At 41.9% G+C, this 23,683-nt stretch overlaps 2 protein-coding genes across 4 annotated transcripts in view; one reads left to right on the top strand and one right to left on the bottom strand.

Annotated features, from left to right (window-relative positions):
• Positions 1 to 494: 494 nt before the first annotated feature.
• The window catches only part of LOC106814753 (tetratricopeptide repeat protein 27-like), a 39,306-nt gene continuing 16,117 nt past the window's right edge, over positions 495 to 23,683 (bottom strand). For all 3 annotated transcript variants that reach the window (XM_014819098.1, XM_014819099.1, XM_014819100.1), the window contains 22 exons: positions 14,170 to 14,347; positions 13,358 to 13,484; positions 13,034 to 13,165; positions 12,607 to 12,715; positions 12,343 to 12,382; positions 12,012 to 12,133; positions 11,417 to 11,550; positions 11,076 to 11,188; positions 10,899 to 10,965; positions 6,768 to 6,881; positions 6,308 to 6,403; positions 5,963 to 6,085; positions 5,346 to 5,519; positions 4,880 to 4,933; positions 4,561 to 4,659; positions 4,317 to 4,369; positions 4,108 to 4,186; positions 3,865 to 3,951; positions 3,394 to 3,594; positions 2,787 to 2,898; positions 1,465 to 1,559; positions 495 to 1,142 (listed from right to left, as the gene is read on the bottom strand). In XM_014819098.1, coding sequence (XP_014674584.1) covers positions 1,020 to 1,142; positions 1,465 to 1,559; positions 2,787 to 2,898; positions 3,394 to 3,594; positions 3,865 to 3,951; positions 4,108 to 4,186; positions 4,317 to 4,369; positions 4,561 to 4,659; positions 4,880 to 4,933; positions 5,346 to 5,519; positions 5,963 to 6,085; positions 6,308 to 6,403; positions 6,768 to 6,881; positions 10,899 to 10,965; positions 11,076 to 11,188; positions 11,417 to 11,550; positions 12,012 to 12,133; positions 12,343 to 12,382; positions 12,607 to 12,715; positions 13,034 to 13,165; positions 13,358 to 13,484; positions 14,170 to 14,347 — 2,432 coding nt within the window. In that variant the 3' untranslated portion in view covers positions 495 to 1,019. The remainder of the gene's footprint in view (positions 1,143 to 1,464; positions 1,560 to 2,786; positions 2,899 to 3,393; positions 3,595 to 3,864; positions 3,952 to 4,107; positions 4,187 to 4,316; positions 4,370 to 4,560; positions 4,660 to 4,879; positions 4,934 to 5,345; positions 5,520 to 5,962; positions 6,086 to 6,307; positions 6,404 to 6,767; positions 6,882 to 10,898; positions 10,966 to 11,075; positions 11,189 to 11,416; positions 11,551 to 12,011; positions 12,134 to 12,342; positions 12,383 to 12,606; positions 12,716 to 13,033; positions 13,166 to 13,357; positions 13,485 to 14,169; positions 14,348 to 23,683) is intronic.
• On the top strand, positions 7,542 to 10,630 carry LOC106814754 (collagen triple helix repeat-containing protein 1-like). The gene is made up of 5 exons (XM_014819101.1): positions 7,542 to 7,682; positions 8,581 to 8,698; positions 9,059 to 9,150; positions 9,314 to 9,524; positions 10,147 to 10,630. The coding sequence occupies exons 1-5, from the start codon at positions 7,596 to 7,598 to the stop codon at positions 10,305 to 10,307; spliced, it is 669 nt and encodes a 222-aa protein (XP_014674587.1). The 5' UTR covers positions 7,542 to 7,595; the 3' UTR covers positions 10,308 to 10,630.

Raw genomic sequence — 23,683 nt, 5'->3', positions numbered from 1 at the left:
TACAGCTAGTGGCATCTTCTGGTTGAATAACGCTTGTGTAACACTACTTTGTGTACATTTAGTAGCATACAAAACTTTCGCAGCAGTATTTCGCTTTCGATGGACTTTGGAAATTGGAATTGGAATTTGGAAATTCCATTGGAAATTGGAATTTCCATTGGAAATTGGAATTTGCTTTGGAATTTGGAATTGGAATTTGCTTATTCGATGGACCAATTAATTATAATGTAACGATAAATAGATATTGCCATTCCGATGTGATGGGGGGGGGGAGAGGGTGTAGGGGATATGCAGCAAGTTAACGGGGTACAGAATGGAGGAAGCGTAAAAAAGAGGGAGAAAACAGAGTTATGAGAATGCGGACTGAAAATATACCAATTATAGTGATAATGTAAAATAACTTTAGGATTTGCAGGGAACTATAGGAAGCAGTAATGCTTGTGCTGACAGGAGCATGGGATCAAGGATAAATGTATAAATTTCCTTCAGAATAATTCTTCATTATAGAGTATAATTTCATTTATTCTCAACTAAATGGTATCACTATGATACAAAATGATTTTTTCAGTACGATACAGAAAGCACCTGATTGAATTAAGTAACTTTTTTTGCAGCACATTACTTCAGAACATGATGAAATTAAATATTTTTAATTTCTAAATTTTTCCCGCTCTTCAAAAATACGAAATTGCAGCATACAAACATAGCTCAGACCTATTTCTGTACTTTCATTATGTCATTTGTTATGTTCTAGGCTGCGTCCCCAGACAGTATAGAATAGCTAGTGGTGCTGATGACAACATTTACTGCCATTGCAGATTGACATTGCAGACGTTGATGTAAATTATAATCTTTACTTATACGAGTTTCAGATGGAATGTTGCCAGCATTGTCCCCCGGCAGCGAACATTACATTACCTGCGACCTCGCAAACGCTGAGATTGTCCACCTACACACAGACTGTCAATCGTGGGGAAATCCGCACTCCGGTGGAGCATGACAGCGGCGAAGTGCAGACATCAGCTCGTGGGGTTAGTCCTGAGACGTTCCAGCCGAGATAAGATCTCCTTAAGCTGCTGCTCCAGATCTTCCAGACTGGCAGCTAGATTCTCTTCCGTTTCGCCGATTATAGATCCATGTTGCTGCAGTACATGCCAACAGAATGTGATGAGGAGCTAATGCAACACAGTTTTGATAAATGTATCACTATATTATATATCTGTGACTATGTGTATATACTATATGTATGTATACTACATATATATATATATATATATATATATATATATATATATATATATATATATATATAGGGAGAGAGAGAGAGAGAGAGAGAGAGAGAGGCAAGAGAGATAAATATTATATATATATATATATATATATATAAATCATGAACATTTCTGTACATATTTATACACGAGTATAAATATGTTGATGATATATATATATATTAGATGAACTTACTCTGACTTTGGCAATGACTCCCCTGAGCATGAGTTTAGCAGACGACAACAACTGCATTGCATCAGCCGGCCTAAGGGTGCTGCAGTCCAAGTAGGCTGCAAGCAACATGACAATATTCATTAAAAAAAATACGAAAAATACACGTGAGTAGTACGTGAAATACATTATTACTACATTAGTGCATCACATGGCAGGTTTACCTGATTTTGAACCTGAATATATTATATCACATAAAGGATCGAGTGAAAATTTAGTGCACGTATAGTGAAGGGGAATTTCGCCCATTCACATATGCAAATTCTAAGTTAATTTATGGCAACGTTAACCTCGTCGACAGAACACTCTTGGGGCAATTAATGCCAAGGTAGAAATCACGATAAGTGGTGGCAGCGGTCCCACATCTTGACGAAAGCACGGACAGTTCTGACCAGGGCATTGGTCGGTTTTTATCACGTGACGTAGCCATGCATGTTAGCAAGAGAGAGAGAGAGAGAGAGGGAATATAAGAGAAGGGTGAGAGATAGAGAGGGGTCATTCACGGCTACAAAGTATGTGAGTATAGACTGTTTTGTGTGTGGTTACCGATCTGTGTTTAACCTATTATATACCTTGGTTGCTGTTTTAGTGTATTTCATGGAGTATACCGTGATTTTAGTTAGATAGACGACCATGTACGCGTCATGCTCAAACTTGGGATTATAACATTTGTGTGCTCTTCTTTAAAACATTAAATAATCTTCTTTATAACGATAACAATTAATGATCTTCTTTATAACCGTTCGTTGCATATCTTATACATTGTTCCTTCGTCAGTTTTCGCTGTCTTTTCGCTAAGCTACGCTATCTAATGGTAATTTCTTACACGCGCCAAAAGGCACGAACCTTTCACTACCACTGTTACGATTACACCATAGGCCGTAACGATATTATAGCTTGCGTTACACACGTAGCAAATCACTTAATTCAAAATACCAGACTATGATATAAAAAAGACTATAAACTTAGGCTACACTAGATTAATCTTAAATGCTGTGCTATTCCATATGTAGCCAGCTTAAATTAAGTTTTATCACAATGCATCCAATTTTAATAGGTGTTCTTCGAATTCTGCATGTCAAGATGTTATTATACTAGTGTAAATATAAACATAGTAAGTGAGCAAAAATTAAGTCACCTCATGGCAAGATATAAGTTTATTCTCCTACACAGATACCATGTACTACTATATGTATGCATCAGCTAATCAGGAGGATATACGAGTATATCCTCTCATGTGTTCCTGATTCAATTCCATTTCATCACACACACTCACACATACACACCTGTAGCCAGCCTGCCTGCAAACTGGCACACCTGCGTCCTGGATTCAGCACCCTTCTCCCATCCCAACGTATGTGTGGCACATCTGTGGGCCTTTTGTAGAAAGTTCAGTGCCTACAAATAAATATATATATAATGTACTATACATTATATATTATGCATATGTATATATTATGTAATGCCCTAATTACAGCTGCATACATTCACGTACAATAAAAATGCAACTTGATCACTGCACCATAAAGTGTTAATAAATTACTAACAAACCATTGGCATACAATGCATTAATCAATGATTAACTATTAAGTTGGACATTAATAATATATATATAATATATAATAATGAATAAGAAATAGTTGGACATTAATAATTAACTTTACTACCTATCAAAATATGACATCAAGCATTAACAGTAACGATACCCATCAGTAACATATACCATTACCATACGATGTCAGTCATTATATATAACTCTCTACCAGCACACTATATGAACCAATAGCTTACCACAATTACGAGATATAGATATAAACGCACTGCCACAAGATATTATAGGATTGATAGAGATTTGTACTATTAGTATATATAATATCACTGACTAACGTATACCTTATCCTTACTCTCTGGTGCATCGCCCTCATCCCCACTCTGTGTCAGCTGTGCATACAGCCCCCACATGACCGGGTTGTTTGTAACTTGTGATGTCATTTTGCCCATAAGTTCCAAGGCCTTAGGTTTGAGTCTGGAGGCAGATTCGCCCTGACTGTTATTCGTCCCATCAGTGATTGCCGTTATCAGAATCCTCAGCACCTACAGAAATCACGTATAAGTCGCTCAAGAACACGCACCGGGTAACTGCAGCTGAACACATCTCGCGTGATATAAACTGCGCAATTTGCTACATCAGATAAAAACTCTATTTGAATATCCCGCTGATAATCACAGAAATACACGAGTTTGTCAATATATTTTCGAGCAGCCTGTCAGGTTGAAATAGGATTACTTTTCAAGCAGTAGACGAATAGCTGTTTACTCAGGAGGAGGATCACAGCACTGTGCCAAGGCAACCGTTCTATTCACCTCCGTATCTGTGTACTTTTCTTTAATATCCGTGAGTCGATGCAGGGCATTGATGACTTCCTCGAACTCTCCACAATCTATGCTGACCTGCGTGTGTAATACATATAAACAAACAAATTTAACAGGCTTTATTAGGTCAATTGGTGTGGGACACTGACATTTAACTTTGAGGGAGATCCCCCATCATATCCAACACAGGCTTTCTACCTAACAGTAAAATAATGAGTACACAACAACTCTCACCAATAGGTAATTTTCCCATATCTTCCAGTTTTCAAAGCTCAATTTCAAAGCCTCTTGCAATGTCTTATGTGCCCTTGACCTGAAAAGTAGTACATGAATCAATACTAAATCTGTTAGGAATGTTGTTGCAAGATGCATTCTTTACTAAAGTATAATAACATTAAAAAAGTAATGTAATGGGGATAATTTGTCATCATATGACTACTCACTTTTGATGTAATTTGATATAAACGGAAGACAGATTATTCCAGGCCTCTGAATTCTGCAACAAACAATAATCAAGGTCATGCAAGATACACTTTAAATTTTTTCCCCACTTCATCCGTACAGAGCTATGATTATAACTGATCGTGATTCTAAACGTGCTTGAGAACACAATACAAGAATGTGGTGGAAGTGGGTGATAACAGTGAAAGCACTAGGGCTTGACCGGCACAGTAAAGAATTACACACCTCAGGGTCGAGTGTCACACAGCGTCTCAGAGCCGTCGCAGCCAGCTCGTACTGCCGGGTGAAGAGTGCTGAGCAACCCAGAGAGAACCACACTGAGCTCTGCAAGCATCGCCATAGTTACTATCACCCGCCATTGTTTGAGCAAAATTGAAAGGTTAACCGTGTTTTACTCTATATGATTCTAAACAGTGTGGTACGTATCACAGTCAAAATTGATTCGCATATTGATATCGAGACCAACAACAGAATTAATATTAATTCAGCAAAAGCGGAAGACAACATTTAAAGTTTTAATTTTTGAAAGATTAGAATTATATACCTGTAGTGGATTGACCTCAACCGATTTTTGGAAGCAGGGAACACAGTCAGCATACTGAAATAAAAGCCAAATCCACTTTTTACTTGTAATAGGAAAATTATTATGGACTTACTTAAAACTACTTTTGCAATTTAAATTTTGCATTATGCATTATACTCAATATAGTAATTCAAAGTGAACACATCATATTAAACATAAATTCTTCAAAATAATAGGTTTAGCAATTTAGTAATAGCATTTTACAATTTTTGGCAAGTTATATTTTAATACCCTGGTCAACATTGAAACAAAATTAAGTCACCAACTTCGATCAAGAATCAATCAGATCTTGGTACGACTCGTGAACCGATGGGGAACAACTATCCAAATCCTAAATATACACGTCATCTATATGTCAGATAAATAAGCATATATGTCTTAATACTGAGAATAATAATGATAATTAAAGCAAACTATAAATAACAACCTCTTTTTTTGCTAGATGCAGGAAACCAAGAGATCGTTGGGCGCGCGCACTCCTGTGACCGGACATCTCCCATGCCTTATCGTAATACTGCGCGTCGCGAGTGAGATCTCCCAGAATGCACCACAGCATGGGAGTCTCATCCTCAGCTAACTGTTTACGCACGATCTTCTCTGCCTGCACACGAGAGTGGCAAGCGATTACCGAGTTGCTCATCTGCCTTGGCTCACCAAGGTCAAACTTATTATATTGTGACGCTAGCTGCATGATACACAGAGAAAGATTAAAATGCACAACTGCTTCGAAGAAATGTCCAATATTATACTCTTATACTCATTATAGGCTTTTAATAATTCAATAGTATAATCCACATTCAGTCGTATACTCAAAATGAATGCCAACCATTGGGATATGAAGCCATAATAATATACTTTCACGTAAATCAAAAGTAGATAATACAAAGCGTCTAAATTATCTACTTTTTCTGTCAATATATCTTGCATCGATTGCATAGGTCTAATCGAAAATGCGAATATTGAAGACAATGTGGGATGGCAAATAATATAATAAGATCAAGATAAGATTACAATACATGATTACAAGATTCAATTAATCCTAACCTGTTCTCTCCTTCCCAGCTGCTGCAGACAGGCAATGACGTCATCCCACAACTGAAGTCTCTCAAAGATTTCCAAAGCAGACGCCACAGAGCCAAGTTTGAGAAGCAGATTCGCCAACACCTTCTGTTAAATAATCGCCACATACGATCAGCATGCTCGCACATCACGCATTTAACTGACTGGTTATTGCTGATCTAAAAAAAATCATTATTTTTACAGAATTGATATATTTTGCTACTGCCTCAAAGCTCCAATATACAGTCTTTGTCCAACTAAAATATATGTGTATCAATAACAACTGATTTACAGCCGATTACTGCCATGCCTCTCACTGAGTTTAATTACCTCCACCAACCATTTCGGTGGAAGGCAGACTGCATGGAACAGTCTCAGCTTCTCTTGAACGGGACATATTTCATCTCCTACTGCATCAACGAGTGCCTAGAAAAGATTATACCATAGATTTCCACAGTGTTCTGTTATGTATCAAACGAAATTACACCAATAACAAATCTGTAGAAAACTGTGGGTGTGACAGCTGCATATGTTTTGAAAAGCATAACAAGTGCCGAATAGTATGTCCGCAGCAGTTACCATTTTAGTACACGTGTAAAGGTGCATTACAGGACACAGTTATCAAATGGATAAGTTCAACTTAACTATTAGACAATTAGCCAGAAATTCATCCAACCTTCTAGCAACCCAACCTTATATGTTGGCTTGCTAGATGAGACACGTACATTACAGATTTATATGTTTGATGGACTTGCGAATAATTTATCTAGTATTCGAGCAAGCAGGTCACCTGTAGCTGCATCATGCTCCGCTCTGCCCTGCGTCTGCTGTCACTCTCCAGCTGTGACCGTAGCAACAAGCCCATGAACTGGGTCGCCCACACCTTTGGCGACGACAAAACACACTGCAGGGCAAACGAATAAATGTATACATGCAGTGAGTGCGCATCTGTGTGTGCAGGTGTGTGTGTATTAAGTAGCTCACATGGAGTACAGAACAGAAGTTACTGACATCTGCTTTATGTCACAATAATATTGTGTTAATAAAAATTATTTTATATAAAACCACAACAGCAAAGGACTGCAAAGCAAATCACAGCATATATTATCTATTGCAGCATTATACTATACACATCTGCTGCATTTATGCTCGTTTAATCCTAAAATTCGTTAAAGATGAAACTCAGCTAAAACTGATACTTCCTACGTGTCTCGATCAGCCAAACAGTTGCGCTTAGATTACTGTATAATATATTCACTTTTTTTATTCTATTATAAGATATCCGTGAAGCATGGCTGTGTCGTGTTTAAACAGCAACGTTATAATTAATGAATGTCACAAACAACAATGTAAGCTAAAAATAAAACATGAATTGATTTGATAAAAAAATTATAATATATGATGAAATATGATTGACTGGTTGAAATATCAACCACACCGCGAAAAACTCCTATCCGTATACTTCCGCTTTCCTGCCCTAACACCCATGGCATATCTACACCAAACATTACTCACTTATAGGTGCAGTCATATCCGCTAAATGCGAGATATGAGTATTGGCGAAGGAAAATAGGACAGCACATTTGGTGCACACTCGTACCAGCACATTGCATCAAACATGAATCTACTAAATGCTGCTTGTTTTTTCATCATTCTGTATGTGGTTATCACGTCTTGTGAGCCTGTTGCGCATGCAGCAGAACAGGTGAGTAGAGCATCCATCATTAGCAACATAAACGCACACATGCATATATACTTGAGTATATACATAATGCTCACAGTAGCCACAGTGTGACTATATACTAATAAAGATATCAAATTTAATTATAGAAATTAATGTAAAATTAGGTGACCACACAAGCCGCAGGAATGGCTATGAAAAGTGCTAGATGAACTTCGAAGATTTTTTTACATCGTCGGAATTCACAACTCTAAACCAGTACCTATTGTAAATTCCCATAACTAATCTATTCATGTATAGGATTACGATAACGATAGGGGTAGTGATCTTAGGCTGGTTTTAATGGTCAGAAATGCAGAGTAAACAAATTTACATAATTGAATACTTGTGAAGACAGGCTTGTGACGCATGTAAATATTTTATTTACAACTACTAGGCTTTCAATGGTAGGTATTGGAAACTAGGCAGCCCTTGTTGGGCTGACTGTATAGTATGGGCACTGTTCACGTGCTCTGGCCATCATTTATGATCTCGGAATCAATGATTCCCGGATTTATTATGATTCGAGACTGATATATGTGATTAAATGGAGCATACGTATGCTGGCAGAAATTTTCACTTACAGCTTAATTACTTCACGCATTACAGGTAATAAGTTATAATGTTATAGAGTGGCGACCAACCAGTACCAGCACAGTTTGGGTTCACATAAAGTTTGTCAACCTGTTGCATGAGAGGAAAAGACTGTGGTTCAAAACCCCACAAATCCCTCACATAATCTTTAATCCATAAATACTGTGCATATATATTTCCGTTCCTATTATTCTACTACTGCATATTTATGGCTTAGTCTCACGGTAGGCTGTATAGTAATCTATGCAGCAGTTGAAAGAGACCCGTTCTAAAAAAATTTGGCTGGCAGTGTGTACAGGGTCCACCAGGATTGCCTGGCAGAGATGGCCAGGTTGGCAGGGATGGGCTTCCGGGCCGGGATGGAACAGAGGGCAATTCTGGAACCAAGGGAGAAATAGGAGACAGTGGTACGTAACAGCAATTTAACAAGTAAATTAACAATAGTGAAGCGAATGCGAAACGTTTACTGCTGCATGAAACAGTAATTCGAAATGCATTTTCCATTGCCTAATCACATCAATTGCTCTAATTTCAATTTGGAACGAGTAATTTATTATAGTTTGGTTGTTTTCTAATATAATCAAACTATGTATAACTACATAATCATATAATCAAAATGACTTATGTTGCAGGAATATCATGTGTCCAAGATCTTGGCAATAAAAATAAAATAATACAACTATATTGTTTCTTTCAGCTACCTCTCGTACATATATTGTCTTTACTTGCACATTTGCTACACGTTGACTAATCTTACATCACTATAGGTGCGCCAGCTACATGCTCATGTCCTGCCAGGAACATCAAGCAGTGTGCGTGGTGGGACCGTAACCTTGACATAGATAGTGGACTCATCAGTGTAAGTGCGATTAAGAAGCGTGCTAAAATTCCTACGCCACAAACTCACAACACAACTCAACCGTATTTTTACCCATTAGATTATTTTCCAGAAATGTAAATTTTGTAACGACCTGATCACTGTGACGAGATATGGACTTATCTGGTGAAATTTTTCAAAACAGACATGCAAGTTCAACAAGATTAGCTCACACACAGCACTGTATGTCATCTGGCATGGCAATATACGACTGATACACACAGCGGGGACAAGCGGCGCATCCTGTGCACGGTGGTACATAACGTTTAATAACGAGGAGTGCATCAACCCGACCAGCATCGACGGCACAATGTTGACCAAACTAACCAATGAGAACCAGCACATTCCAACGACTAGTATGTATCGCTAAGACTACGTACAGTTGGTTCAGGAAGGAGGGAGGTATGGTAGGAGGGAGAAAGGCAGAAAAAGAAAAGGAGAGAAACAATGAGCGTGTGTATGTGAGAGATAGAGTAAAAGACAGAGAAAGAAAGAGAGAGAGAGAGAGAGAGAGAGAGAGAGAGAGAGAGAGATAGAGAGAGATAGAGAGAGAGGGAGGGAGAGGGAGAGATAGAGAGAGGGCAAGGTGGGAGGGAGGGAGATGTGAGTGGGAGAGACAAAGGGAGACAGAGATAGACAAAAAGAGAGGTAAGAGGGTAAAGAGGGAGGTAAAAAGAGAGGTAAGGAGGGAGAAAAAGAGATAGGGGGAGAGAAAGAGAAAGGAAGAAAGTGCAAGAAAGGGAGAAAGGAAATGAAGAGAGAGGGGTGGGAAAAAGTTGCAAAGTGTGAGAGTAAGTGGGAGTGAGATCGAGCTACCTCTCATAGCATCATTCTGTCAACTAAGAACTAGCAGAACTAGCACTGGCAGTAATATGTGGAAGCATCCATTTATGCAACACCAAGATCAGCACAAAGCTCTGAATTAATTTACACGATTCAAGCCAGTACATCATTCTTTGTGTCTGTCTGCTTTTACAGTTCAGGGCATATGCATGGGCCAACCTGCAGGAACAATAGATGTAGCACTGCAGCTAGGAAACTGTCGCCCATGGCCCGGTGGCCTTGGCCAAGGAAATCGATACACCAGCTGGCACAGCACCTCACGCATAATTATCGAGGAGATGGACTACACTTATTAAAGAAACTCTGCATATAGGTTTCAGTAACTGGGCCTTTGCGCTAACACCAATTTTTCACGTTAGCATTATTATCACCCTAGCTGCTATCAAGTGCCTGTGTACAGGCTAGTTGCTTACAGGCTGGCTTCTATGCCAGCAACAAAGCTGTACTTAAAATAAACCTTGCATATTATAAACGTGCTAAAAGCACGGCTTTCGCAAAAACACCAACTCTGCATTTCTCCTTGGCTACTGCGCTTTCTCACTAGCACTAAACATGTATGACAGCCTGGCATTGCAAAGCAATAATGCATAATTTATTAACGCATCAATACTTGCAAATGGGATGCTGAATATGATTATTGTACACACACTGTGTTTTTTACTGACTGATTTTTCTCAAAAATCCATCACTTATTCAGTCATACATTTCTAACCTAATAGGCGATTTACATTCCCTGTTAATATTCAGTAATACACAATATAGCTTTTATGAATAAATAAATAATGAAAAAAATATGAATGAAGTTTTTTATAAATAAGAAGCTGGCCACACTTATAATCACTCAGCACACTGGAAATAAGGACATTTAATAAACACATAACACTCACAGTTAGAAATGCTCCCAACTCTTCACTGCGTAGCTTGTCTGCAGGACTTGTTTTCTTAACTTGGGCACTGAAAATACAGTTTTAAGCATTAAGAAAGCCCTTGTGTATTAGCAGTTACAAACAAGGCAAGCATGAACAACCAATCATCTCACACAGGTCACTAATCCGGCAACTTACCACAGCCCTAGCAAAAGCGCCTGCTCAGTGCCAGTCAAGTTCGTGACAAGAGATTCAGATGAATCGGTGAGCTTCACAGCACTCAACAGAGTGTCATCTTCTAGGATAACATCCTGAAATTTACCATATTGTAAGATTCGCAGCTAGAGGAAACCCCACTAAGAAATCGGTGAACTTGGTGTGTTCTCCTACCCATTCACTCTGTAGTGCTATCTAAAATAACTAAAGTCAATGAGAGTTTCCTTATATGTCACATACTCTCTCATGTTGATAGAAGAACATTTTTAATTAATGATTTTCGTCACATGGTTACAATAACTGGTTCATATATGATTGTTTACTTTTGGTAATCGCTCAGGATTTGCACATTGTTCCAGGTCACTGACTCTTCCAGCAGATGCTGCTAAATGCTTAATATTAAGCACTAACTGTGTAATATCAAACTGCTGAAACTTTGTTCTTTTCCCCAGCGCACCTGTAATAGAAAATTAGTGTATGTTATATTATAAGGGTTGAATTTTTTAGAGCACAGTTAAGTGTTGCCTTTAGTTTAATCAGATATTTTAGGGCACCACGGGCTGTTGGATCGCAACTCTTTTTACGCAGGATAACGTGTGATAACTTATGCAACATGGAATTTATGTGAAGGGCACTAAAAAAAGGAAAAGCATTAAGTGGGCCATTGATGGTGGTTTATTGCTGTTGATATACAATTTTCTAAGACAGCATGCCATGAAACGGGGCCAACCACTGCACTTGCTGTTGATACGATGGTGGCATTTAAAAAAAATTGACTAGTTGTTAGCTTTTTCTATGATTTTACTATCAGATGGACAAGACTGACACATTTATTCATCTACAATTTTCAAACCGCATTATGAATCTACTTTAGGGTATGGTGGATCAACAATTCCGCAGTAAATAAACATAACTCACCAGTAAAGTCTAGCTCCATTCCAAGCAATTTGGTGCTAGCCAAAAAATGGCTTTTAGCTTTTTTGTACTCATAATAGTACAGACATATATGGCCAGCCTCTATGTGGAACTCCTCAATTTGCCTTGTAACAAAGAAAAGCAAATTTTGAAATACAGTTACCAACGAATGTATAAGTTATTTCAGATAATATCTACGTTTTTTGAATGTGAATAACTGTGATTCGTTTGTTTGAATTTCCTACTTTCGTAATTTCGTACTACATTCCCACTTCCGTTATTCTCCATTGAATGGCATTACACAATGCAATCCATATGCAATTAACGATCATACCTGCTCTCGCCACCAGTCATTATCGACTCCTTTGATGACACTGCAGAAATGACAAACAAGAATGCACGTGTACAGTCTTTGGCAGTCAGTCACACATGGACAATAACAGTAAAGCATTACAGTCAAGCTCAAATAATAGCTAATTAACACACAGTTATATTTTGACTTGGCATGCATTATAAAAAAAGATGTTTACAAAAGCTTTGTATGGTATTGAAATTGTATTATAAGCTGTTAATGTTTATACATCCTGCTAATCTTTACCAGATTCTATGAGGGCTAAGATTTCATTCTTGATGACGGATGCTTGCTCATCAAGCAGCTGTTGATGAAGCCACAAACACCTGACCGACAACAGCTCACAGCATGTATGCTGAAACAAACACACATCATATGTATATATAACATAATATGTATATGTATATGTATATGTATATGTATATGTATATGTATATGTATATGTATATGTATATGTATATGTATATGTATATGTATATGTATATATGTATATGTATATATGTATGTAATTTATAATTCTTTGTTAGAAATCTATTATATTTTATGATAATGTATCATAGGTATAAATACTCGTAACTTACAAAAAAAATCTTTTGATTAGACCTATGATACATTATCATGAAATATAACAGATTTCCAACAAAGAATTATAAATTTAGATAACCAGACAAACCTTTAACAGCTGTTGGCTTGAGACTAATACCATCCTTGCAAAATAGAAGTACTCGGGAAAGACTACAAGCTGATAGATGGGGTTTCCGTCCACAGCCAGTAATTTCAACACTTGACATCGGATATCTCCAGCCTAGATAATTAATTAAATGGTTCATAATATATTAATTATTGTGGGTATTATTGTGCAGGATGCATTTCAGGAGCGATATTTACATTTAAATCATTTGATGTTTAGATGCTGAATCTATAAATTAATATGCTATTATTGTATACAGCCCTTTCCAGATCTAGCATAATTTTAAAAGCCTGTGATTACACATACCAGTGTGTTAGGACCAAACAATATAGGTAATGTGTCACATGGGCGTGACTGGGATGGGGGACCTGTCCAGTTGTTCTGTATAAACAAATTCATTGCAGCTATCGCAGCGAATATAAGCCTTCTCTCCCTGTAAAATAAAAAAATGACACAATATAAAATTATACAGCATACAAAATAGTTACTCTACAGCTAAACTATCGCTGAGAAGGTCTATGCCCCCCGGGGTACTGCCGGAATGTACCCTGGGGGACATGGACCCTATGAGCTAAACTATCTGTGTGTGTGAATTGCCATTACCTAGGTAAAAAAACTGATACGGCTTCAGCACCCCTTGTTCCAAAGTTTGTAACCGAAGTTTCTCACATTCCAGCATTTTCCAAATTTTGAATACCTGTATACTGTGAGTGTATACCTATATAATGTGGTAGCTCGGGATTGGGAATACGAAGTTCATTAAGTCGTTGTGATTTGTGTTTCATTTGAATGTTTCATTTCCATCTTACACACAGAACCTACACCCAATTATAAGAATTTTTTAAATTTCGTGCATTGAAATAATACCAATATCCACACGCAAGCATCAGAAATGTGAGCTATCCCTAACACAGCAGTCCACCTTGGCAAGCACCAAGGGCAAAAGTTGTGAAACATTGAAATTCATCATGAAAAATAACGGAATTTTTCACTCCTGGGCCATATGTCAGCATTTAGAAAAATTTCCAGATTTTTTAGCTTTTTGAATTTTAGATTTTCGAATAAGGGATGCTCAACCTGTATTGCGTACATCAGTGGAAAATGATTGCGATACAAACCTCATAGGTCTCTCATCACCATCTGCATCAAGATATTGTTGCAATCCATGATTCAACTTATCGGTGATCGGAGCATCAGCTGATAGGTAAGGCACCAAGATGTTGTAAGTGTCTACTAGCACACCAGTGTAGTCTCCTTCTGATAGCTTTTGCATGACACTATTATGTTCCCCAGTGTCTAAAAAGAAAGACAGGTGTGATGCAGATTAAGAGTACGAAGTAGTAGCAGAACAGTAGTTTGGAGATTCCCACCAACTAGGACTTTTTACTGCATAGCACAGTAAACTGACAGTGACGAGCAGATAAGCTCATGGTCTCGCTGACACATTCACCAATGCGGCGCTGCAAAATACAATATTAATTTAATAGAAATTACTTAGTAAATCATGACCACTCTCTCCGACTCCCTAACGAGTAACGGTTAACCAACTCGGGAACCCCCTTATTCTTCTTCTTCTTCTATATACTGAGCTGGGCTCTTGAAAGAGCGTAAGAAGATCAACCAGACTAGGCCTGGTTGGTGGCGCACAGTATCTGTCTCAATGTTAAATCAATGTGTCCAAAAGAATTTAAACTATTTACAATGTCAATGTCTGGTAAAGAAGTGTCAGGTTACTCCGCGAGGCTATTACTCAGGGCCCCTTAGTATAACGGGACCTAACCGTCACCAGTACCCTAACTTAATTCTAAGCTTTGTCGTTGTAACTAATTTGAACTTGACGTGATGTGGCCATGATGACGAGGCGCGCCGAGGTTTGACACTTTTTGTCTTCCAATCAGTCTATGCCGCACCAGTCTTTTATATTTTTAAATATGGGGGACCCATTGGACCACCAAATCGCCGATCTCAGGAACTAGGGCATTCTGCTACGCCAGAACCAGAACCGTTTCCTACGAGTTTGCCACAAATACGAAAATAAAACGCTGTTTAGCGCACTGCGCTACTGTCACATTTTCACATCTCTGTAATCAGAATAAGCCCCGCCTACTTCGTTGATGGGCACAAATGGGGCATCACCGGCGTGACCCGTTACTGCATGTAGGTGTTTGGCGAGACCGTTTGCTTTTCGTAAATAATGAAAGGCCCGGCCGATACATTTCGCATCGAAGTGGAAATGTTTGGCAATTTTACTCGCTTTCAGAAGTGAACGAGTGCGTCATTCATTAAACTTTGAAGTTTTTCATAAAAATAAAATAATTCCGAAAATCCCTACCCGCACTACTCGATTGTTTTAGCCAATGAACGTAGCTGTGTGTGTGACGTCTTGCCCGCGCGCTTTATGCTTGGCTTAGCGGGCCTCGAAATGGATATCGGAGGCACGCACCTCGCAACACACGTTACTGTAAGGCGCGTATTTGTTTACATATAGCTTTGTGATGTCAGGAGGGCGGTGTTCGGTAGTTTTGCGATGATAACCTCGTAATTTCTCAGAATTTCTCAAGGTGCATGGAACATTTTACCAATTTTGTGGTGTTAGTTAGTCACGGATATGTCACAGTAAGTACTAACCGTATATGTTTCACATACGTTCACCTATTTTGCACAAAGGCAGTGGATCATTGTGAAAAATTGTGTGAATATTTATTTTTATTGAGACGTTCCAAGTGCCTGTGCTTTCAACAGTCTTGTACGTCAATGCACGTACGCCAAGAGCCACAAATTCAACACCATTTCATCTCTGTTATTGTTTACGCCTGAATGCGTGATTAATCAGGGAGGAGGTGTATGTAACTGTAAGAGAGAGACATTTTCTTTGGAGTTCCGAAAAACACTATTCCACCTGACAATTTCATGGGCAATTTCAATTGGAAGCTCTGCATAATGGACCCCCAACAAGCCCTTTGACTGACTAGTCAAGAAATCCAAAGGGCTGTATATTGCTCATATTTAGCCGCCGATAGTTCTTATTTAGAACAAAGTCTTCATTGTTATGTTCTAAAACTACAGACTATCCGCTGACTGCTGTGGAGACGTGCGACGGGCCTCGAATTTGGCGCACGTCTACACTGCGGACAGCGCTTCATACTTGAACATCCCCGCGGTCGCGTGCGCATATCCCGCGGAACTGCGCATCTCATCTGCGCGCAGCGCTCAGAATCAACAGCAAAGCTGTGCCACGCAATCTTGTATCATGTCTCTCTGGACGGACATGCGGCCGGGTTAATGCGCGCAGCAACGCCGCGCCCCCAGCGCGAACACGCCACCCCTTTTTGTCCTCTTAGACAGATTAACCTGAACGGCTCTGAAACACCCCGAAAACGGGGCGGTTTCCAAGCGACATTTCGTGATCGACGCCTAGAGGCCATCTCCAAACGGCCCAGAACTGCTCGTGGGGGTCGCGTGCCTCAAGGTTAAGACGTAGTCGCTGCTACAAGAAAGGCCAAGACATGCTGTCAATCGCCGACCACATGCTCACTCATTGGCCATTAGGTGATGACGTCGTCCGTTGCTGAACAATCCGTGATGTCAATCACACGTTTTTACGAATACGGCAAAGCGAGAGAATACGTGGACCTGTGGCGACCAGAATACGTGGAGAATACGAATGCTTAATGATGCTCCCAGCAAAATCTTTCAGCCACGTAAACAACCTACAATTCTCGATGAACAATGTCAGCACATGCCATTCTGTCTCTCTCTCGTTCTTAATGATGCTCCCAGCAAAATCTTTCAGCCACGTAAACAACCTACAATTCTCGATGAACAATGTCAGCACATGCCATTCTGTCTCTCTCTCGTCACTTGTGCTCCTGGTTTCGTTCCCCCATGCTCCCCGCTCCTTATTGCTCTCTCGCTCCACCTCTCGGTCCCCTCTCTCCGTTCCCCGCTCCTCAGCTCCTCTGTCTGCCTCTATCTATCCCCTCCTGCCTTCGTCCCCCACGCTCCCCGCTCCTTATTGCTCTCTCGCTCCACCCTCCTCGACCCCCCGCTCTCTGAACGTGTCCCCCTCCTGTGTCTCCGCACCCCCGCCCCTTAACTCTCCGCTCCCACTACTCTTTCCCCTCTCTCTCTGTCGCTGTCTCTTTGTATGTCTCTCCCTCTCTCTCCGTTGCTCCTCCCGGTCTGCTTCCAATTCATTGCACCTCTTCCTGTTCCTCTCTCTCGCTCTCTCTGTCTCTCACTCTCTCGCTCTCTCGTGTGTGCTCACTTTCTGACTCTCTCTCTCTCTCTTGTTATCTGTCTCTGTCTCACACACACACTGTCTTTCTCACACACACTCTCTCTCTTTCAACATTTCTTTTTTTCTACGTCATTGAGCAGACCATATTTATGAATAGAGCGGCAGCGCGCACAGCGTGGCTGCGTTGTTTGCATATGTGCCTGGCTGCGGCAGCATTGATGCATATGTTACTGTATATAGATACCTTATTGATATCTAGTGCATACTATAGCAAATGAATACACACAGGGTGAGGAGACCGTGTAAAGAGCATGAAGTGACTAGGTGACAATTGTTAATCACGGCAGGTGACAATATGTGCCAGATATGGTACGCAAATACGGCCGGTGACGGGACGACGGCGAGGATGTGAAAACGCGGGTCAATCTATAATTTAAAAGCCCCCCCCCCAAGGCCGCCGTAGCCGAGCCACACGATGTACGTTGTGACCGAAAACTGCCGCGATGTATACGGCTGGCCCGCCTATCACGATTCGCGCCAGCGGCCCTCCTTCAGCCGCGCAAAATCCTAGAGCAGGGCCAGCGCGAGATGCTACAAACAAACACCCCGCGTCGCATGCGCCCATGCAGCTCCCGTGTACAAGTGCGCTGCTTAAAAAAAAAAAAAAAATCTCAATACTGCTCATCAGCGAGTCAGGCGAACAACGCATCTTCTTGCGCAACGAAATCTTGTACCCGGTGTCACGGTCTGCAGATTACCCCCAGTCTTGAAATTACCCCTAGCCGCTACTGCGCATGCGCCACGCATGCCCGACGAGTGTTGGGCCGTGTAAAGCGCCAGTCAGCAAAAATTAGATTGGTTAATGACACTGCCACCGTCACAAGCAGTCTAGCGTACTTAACGCCATTTGTGTTTTCAGCCAAAGTGTTGTATTAGCCATTTGTCAAAATTACGGACACAAGCCAGTTTATTATTGCCCTCTTTCCAACACGGTTATGTGACTATACCACGCGCGGCCGTCTGGGCCAGATTCAATTATGGCTATACGCACGGCCGGCCGTTATGACCGACTCAATATGGCCTAGGATAAGGAAGGGAGAAGGGAGAAAGCTGGTGAGAGAAAGCCAGCGAAGTCGTGAGAGAAGTAAAAGGTGGTGGAGAAGTGAGGAGGGCGAGAAGCTGGTGTGAGAAGACAGCCGAGGCGGAGAAGGAGAAGGTGTTGCGAGAGAGGAGGGGAGCAATGCTGTGGAGAAGGAGGAGGGGGAGAAGAGAGTGCTCGTTGGAGAAGGAGCTGGGAGAAGCTGTGCGAGAAGGAAGGAGGGGAGAAGGGAGGTAGGTGCGAGGATGGCGGGAGAAGCTGGTGGCTGTATAGAGGACGGGAGTAAGCTGGTTGGACGAAGGAGCGCAAGGGAGAAGGAGGCGGAAAATGGAAGTGCGTGGAGGAGAGGCGCGGAGTCAGGAGAAGCTGTTGAGAGAAGGGAGGAGGGGAGAAGGGCAGAAGGTTGGTGTGAGATAGGAGGATGGGAGAGCTGGTGGAGGAGGATGGGTGAGAAGCTGGTGAGAGAAGCGAGGAAGTGGGGGGCCGGAAGGAAGGGGGAGAAGGAAGCTGGCTGGAGGAGGAGGGGGAGTAAAGTGAGAAGTGGTGGAGAAGGGGGAGGGGCTAGATAGCTGGTTGTTAGCTTCCTCCTTCTCACAAGGCTCTTTCCTCCTTACTCCTTCTCCCCTTCTCCTTTCTTCCCCTCCCTCCCCTTCCTCCACCGCTTCTCACTTCTCCCCCTCCTCCTCCACCAGCTTCCTTCTCCCCTCCTTCCCCTTCTTCTCCCCTTCTCACCGCTCACTGCCTCCACCAGCTTCTCCCATCTCCTTCCTCCACCACCTTCTCTCTTCTCCCCCTCCCTCCTTCTCCCCAGCTTCTCCCTCCTCCCTCCTCCTCCCTCCTCCATCATCTTCTCCCCTCCTCCTCCCCCTACTCCATCACCTTCTCTCCTCCTCCTCCTCCTCCTCCTCCATCACCTTCTTCCCTCCTCCTCCTCCTCCTCCTCCTCCTCCTCCTCCTCCTCCATCACCTTCTCTCTTCCTCCTCCTCCTCCTGCATTACCTTCTCGCCTCCTCCTCCTCCTCCCTCCTCCATCACCTTCTCTCCTCCTCCTCCTCCTCCTACTCCATCACCTTCTCCCCTCCTCCTCCCTCCTCCTCCTCCTCCCTCCTCCATCACCTTCTCCCCTCATCGTCCCCCCTACTCCATCACCTTCTCCCCTCCTCCTCCTCCTCCTCCTCCCTCTCCATTCATTTCTCCCCTCCTCCTTCCCCCTACTCCATCACCTTCTCTCCTCCTCCTCCTCCTCCATCACCTTCTTCCCTCCTCCTCCTCCTCCTCCTCCTCCTCCTCCTCCATCACCTTCTCGCCTCATCCTCCTCCTCCTCCCTTCTCCATCACCGTCTCTTCTCCTCCTCCTCCTCCCTCCTCCATCACCTTCTCTCCTCCTCCTCCTCCTCCATCACCTTCCCCCCTCCTCCTCCTCCATCACCTTCTCTCCTCCTCCTCCTCCTCCTCCTCCATCACCTTCTCCCCTCCTCCTCCTCCTCCTCCTAACCCTCCTATGGGCAGCCGGGTTAAGATATAATGTGCGCGAACAATTCCAGACCGGTCTGAGATTACCCCAGTCTGAATTTACCCACCTATGGGCACACAGGATATAATTTGCAGGGGTAATTTCAGACTGGGTAATCTCAGACCGTGACACCGGTCTGAGATTACCCAGTCTGAATTTACCCACCTATGGCACCACGGATATAATTTGCAGGGGGAATTTCAGACTGGGGTAATCTCAGACCGTGACACCGCCGTCTGAGATTACCCCAGTCTGAATTTACCCACCAATGGGCACACAGGAATATAATTTGCAGGGGTAATTTCAGACTGGGGGTAATCTCAGACCGTGACACCGGTCTGAGATTACCCCAGTCTGAATTTACCCTCCTACTGCCAGACTAATCTCAGCACTGTGGCCGCGCCAGTCTCATTACTCCAGCGCTACTGCGCATGCGTCACGCATGCGCACCGCAGGTGCTAGGGGTAATTTCAGTACTGGTGGTAATCTCAGACCGTAGACACGTCTCTCTGGACATTCTGCCAGCCGCGATCCGCGCGAAGCCGCGCTTCGCGCCACCTGTTGGCGCCTTTTGAACGAATACGCTGCTCTGCCAATATCACTTTTACGGTTAGTAAAATGGGCTGTAATCGGTGAATTGAGAGTCTGCTGATTGCAGAAGCCTTTCGACTTTGCACGTAGGGCGAGAATAAATCCAATGGCTTATTGCTACTTAGTTTTGGCTTGGCGCGTTAGGTTTTATTCTAGAAAAGCCGATTTTCGAATTTATTTAATTCCACGCCCTGAACTGTTATTTCGTAGATATCGCGGCCCATAGATGGCGTGACGACAGGCTCCTCATATCGAGGAATTTTGCAAATGAATTTTGTTAGACTGCCCCGCCGGTGCAGTGTTTGACACGCTCCACTAACTTTAGTTGTAGCGAAAGAGACTTGCCGAGATTGAACGTCCGTACCAGTCTTTTGAGCACGCAGACCTGACTGATTTATGGTTGTTTACACTGATGTATGTCTCAGCGTCTGATATTACCCCCCATGCTGTGATGTGTTTCGCATTCATGACGTCAGACTTGAAGCATGTAATATATATAGCAGAGCAGTATAGCGCGTACGGCAGGCAGGTAGCGTCCTGGTAGTTACTAGTACTAGCTACTAGTAGTGCTGGTACACTTAGTAGCTACTACTACTACTAGTACTAGTAGTAGTACTTAGTAGTAATTATTGTAACATGTACTTGCTAGTAATACAAGTATTTCGATAGCCGTAGGTGCTGAATGATAATACCAGTGTCTCTCTAGGATGTTGCTGCAGTGGCTGCCGTACGATGGAATATATGCAAAAACGGCAAACACATACCGCACGGCACCGGTTGGTGAAGTACATGTTACAATAATTACTACTAAGTACGACTAAGCTAATTAACTTACTAATAATGACGAACCCTAACCATAACCACTACCTATTATATTGATATAATATTAATTTATATTATGTAAATGACATTGGTTTTATTGCCCATGCTATACATTGGGGCCCATATAATATTGGGAGCCATGTTCTCTATCCTTGAACCACTAGTACTACTAGACTACTACGACCTAGCAAGAAACGCTCTTTGCTAGGGTAGAATACCCCTAGGCTTATACTAGACACAGGCACTTGAAGCGTTTCAATAAAATATAATGCTAACTAAATACGAAATATATTTACTACGAAATTGTTAATGTTTTCTAGTATAGGCCTACTCTCTTTCAAGAAGCGTTGCGAGGTGCAAAGGCTATATATAAGACTACGACTCGCTCCACCTCGATTAGCCATTGAGTGACTAAGCTAAGCCGAGAGGTGCGATGGAGAGCTGGCAGTCTATGGCTATAGGCAGCGGGCAGGCGGCGCACTGCCTTTCGAACTGCCGTAGCGAGCCTCGCCATTGGAACGTTGCAAAAACGTTGCAGCGTGGCGCGAAGAGCGCCGGTAGGTGTTTCCTGATTCTGACAGCCGTTTCCATTACTGCGCAAGGTTCCGCGAAGTCGAAATTTCGGACAGTCTTTCTGTGAATTCGCGTGACACAGCTCGGTTACGAACAGATTACTCGGTTACAGTTTTATAACAAAGTAACACTGTCACGCTCCAATATGTCTACCCTCTGTGTCCCCCACCTAAAATTGGCGGACTCTTCGCTGCAGCTATGGATCCGTGCGCCCGCCGCCAATTCATTACCGCGCACGCGATCCAGTACTGCAGCGCGCATACTGTCGTAGACGTTCCCGCGTCGCGAGCGCTGCGCCTTGCCGACGGAACTGCGCGAAAGATCTGCCGCTCAGCGCTTCGGATGAAATCTCCGTGCAAATACACTTTATGACGTCCAGTATGGCGGCGCAGTATGGGGCGCCTAACCCTAACCCTACCCTAATTCTAACCCTAACCCTAACAACTGTTATTGTTAGGGTTAGGCGTTAGAGTTTTAGGTTAGGGCTGAGGTTAGGGTTAGAATTAGGTGTATAGGTTAGTTAGCCGCCCCCATACTCGCGCCGCCATACTGCGCACGTCATAAAGTGTATTTGCCACCAAATCTCCTTTCGGCAACGCTTCTTCTAGTATCCCGTCTCATCCTGCGATTTTAATGTAATGACTCATGGCATGACAATGTGAATGTCAATGAAATGAAATTAACTAAAAATACAGCTTAATAAATCAGGGTGCTAAGCGGCTAAGCCAAGGTAAAATTTACCAGCTTAACGTACTAGGTTTGCCAGAGATTCGCCAACCTGTAAATATAAAGTCAGTTATATGTGAACGCTCCATCTCTTGACACACGCTATTCTCAATAATATTCAATTTACAAATACATGCTTGCCTTAGTGCGCAGACATGTTGGATAGACGTATAGCAAGAAAGTATGTCAATATTAAACATTTATCTTCATCAAGTACACGTAACAGCTACAATTAAAATTTGTGGTAATTCACTTTAAATAACTATATCTTACTATTAATAAGTATAGTTTTCGTTAGACACATTTAAAGAGTAAAATTACTAAAAGGAAAAGTTAAGTATCCATGTAACACGTTTTGTGATAATCGGCGTGCGCATTGATATACAATAATTATACTAAAATAACTCAATTAATCTTCATTTACTAGTTATGAATACATATAAAACACATGACAGATTTGAGTTAATCAAATTCGATCTCGTATTTGATATGCCCTCAGTATTTGGCCCATTTAAGCTAGTGATATCACGTACCATGGGGATATTTGTCGTTATTGGCGCAGTAATCATTATTTACAAAATGGTGTTACAAGGCAACAACAAACTACGAATACATATATTTATAATAATTAATATTCAGCTGTTAGAAACCGTGTTTATATTTATTTACTCTAATAATAATACAATTGTTGTGTACACTAAGCGAGTGAAATGTCTGAAAATCTTAATTCGGCAGATGCCTGTCTCTGCATCAGAAATTGATAAATCGATTGTTAGAACAGTCTTCTGGTTGATGGTCATGTGACACTCGTGCTGCGGCAGACAGTGTCAGTGAAAGCGCCACGGCGGCAGTGGAGACAGGGACAATGTAAACTCGGCGTAGTATGCCATCAGGAGTGTGTCACAAATTCCGAGGGGAAAAGAAATCAACAACTGCAGAATCAACTGTCTGGCATTACAGTATCACGGTGCAAAGGGTATGATGTTACAGTAATGTCTTCAGAATGGTTTATTCCGCTGCTTCGCGCTTCGCCTCACTCCCAGCCATCCGCCTACGGCCCCACCCCAC

The sequence above is a fragment of the Priapulus caudatus genome, unplaced genomic scaffold (assembly GCF_000485595.1).
Source record: "Priapulus caudatus unplaced genomic scaffold, Priapulus_caudatus-5.0.1 Scaffold973, whole genome shotgun sequence".
Classification (NCBI taxonomy): Eukaryota; Metazoa; Priapulida; class Priapulimorpha; order Priapulimorphida; family Priapulidae; genus Priapulus; species Priapulus caudatus.
Note: the sequence above shows the minus strand (reverse complement) of the source record. Positions and strands in the feature narration are given on the sequence as shown.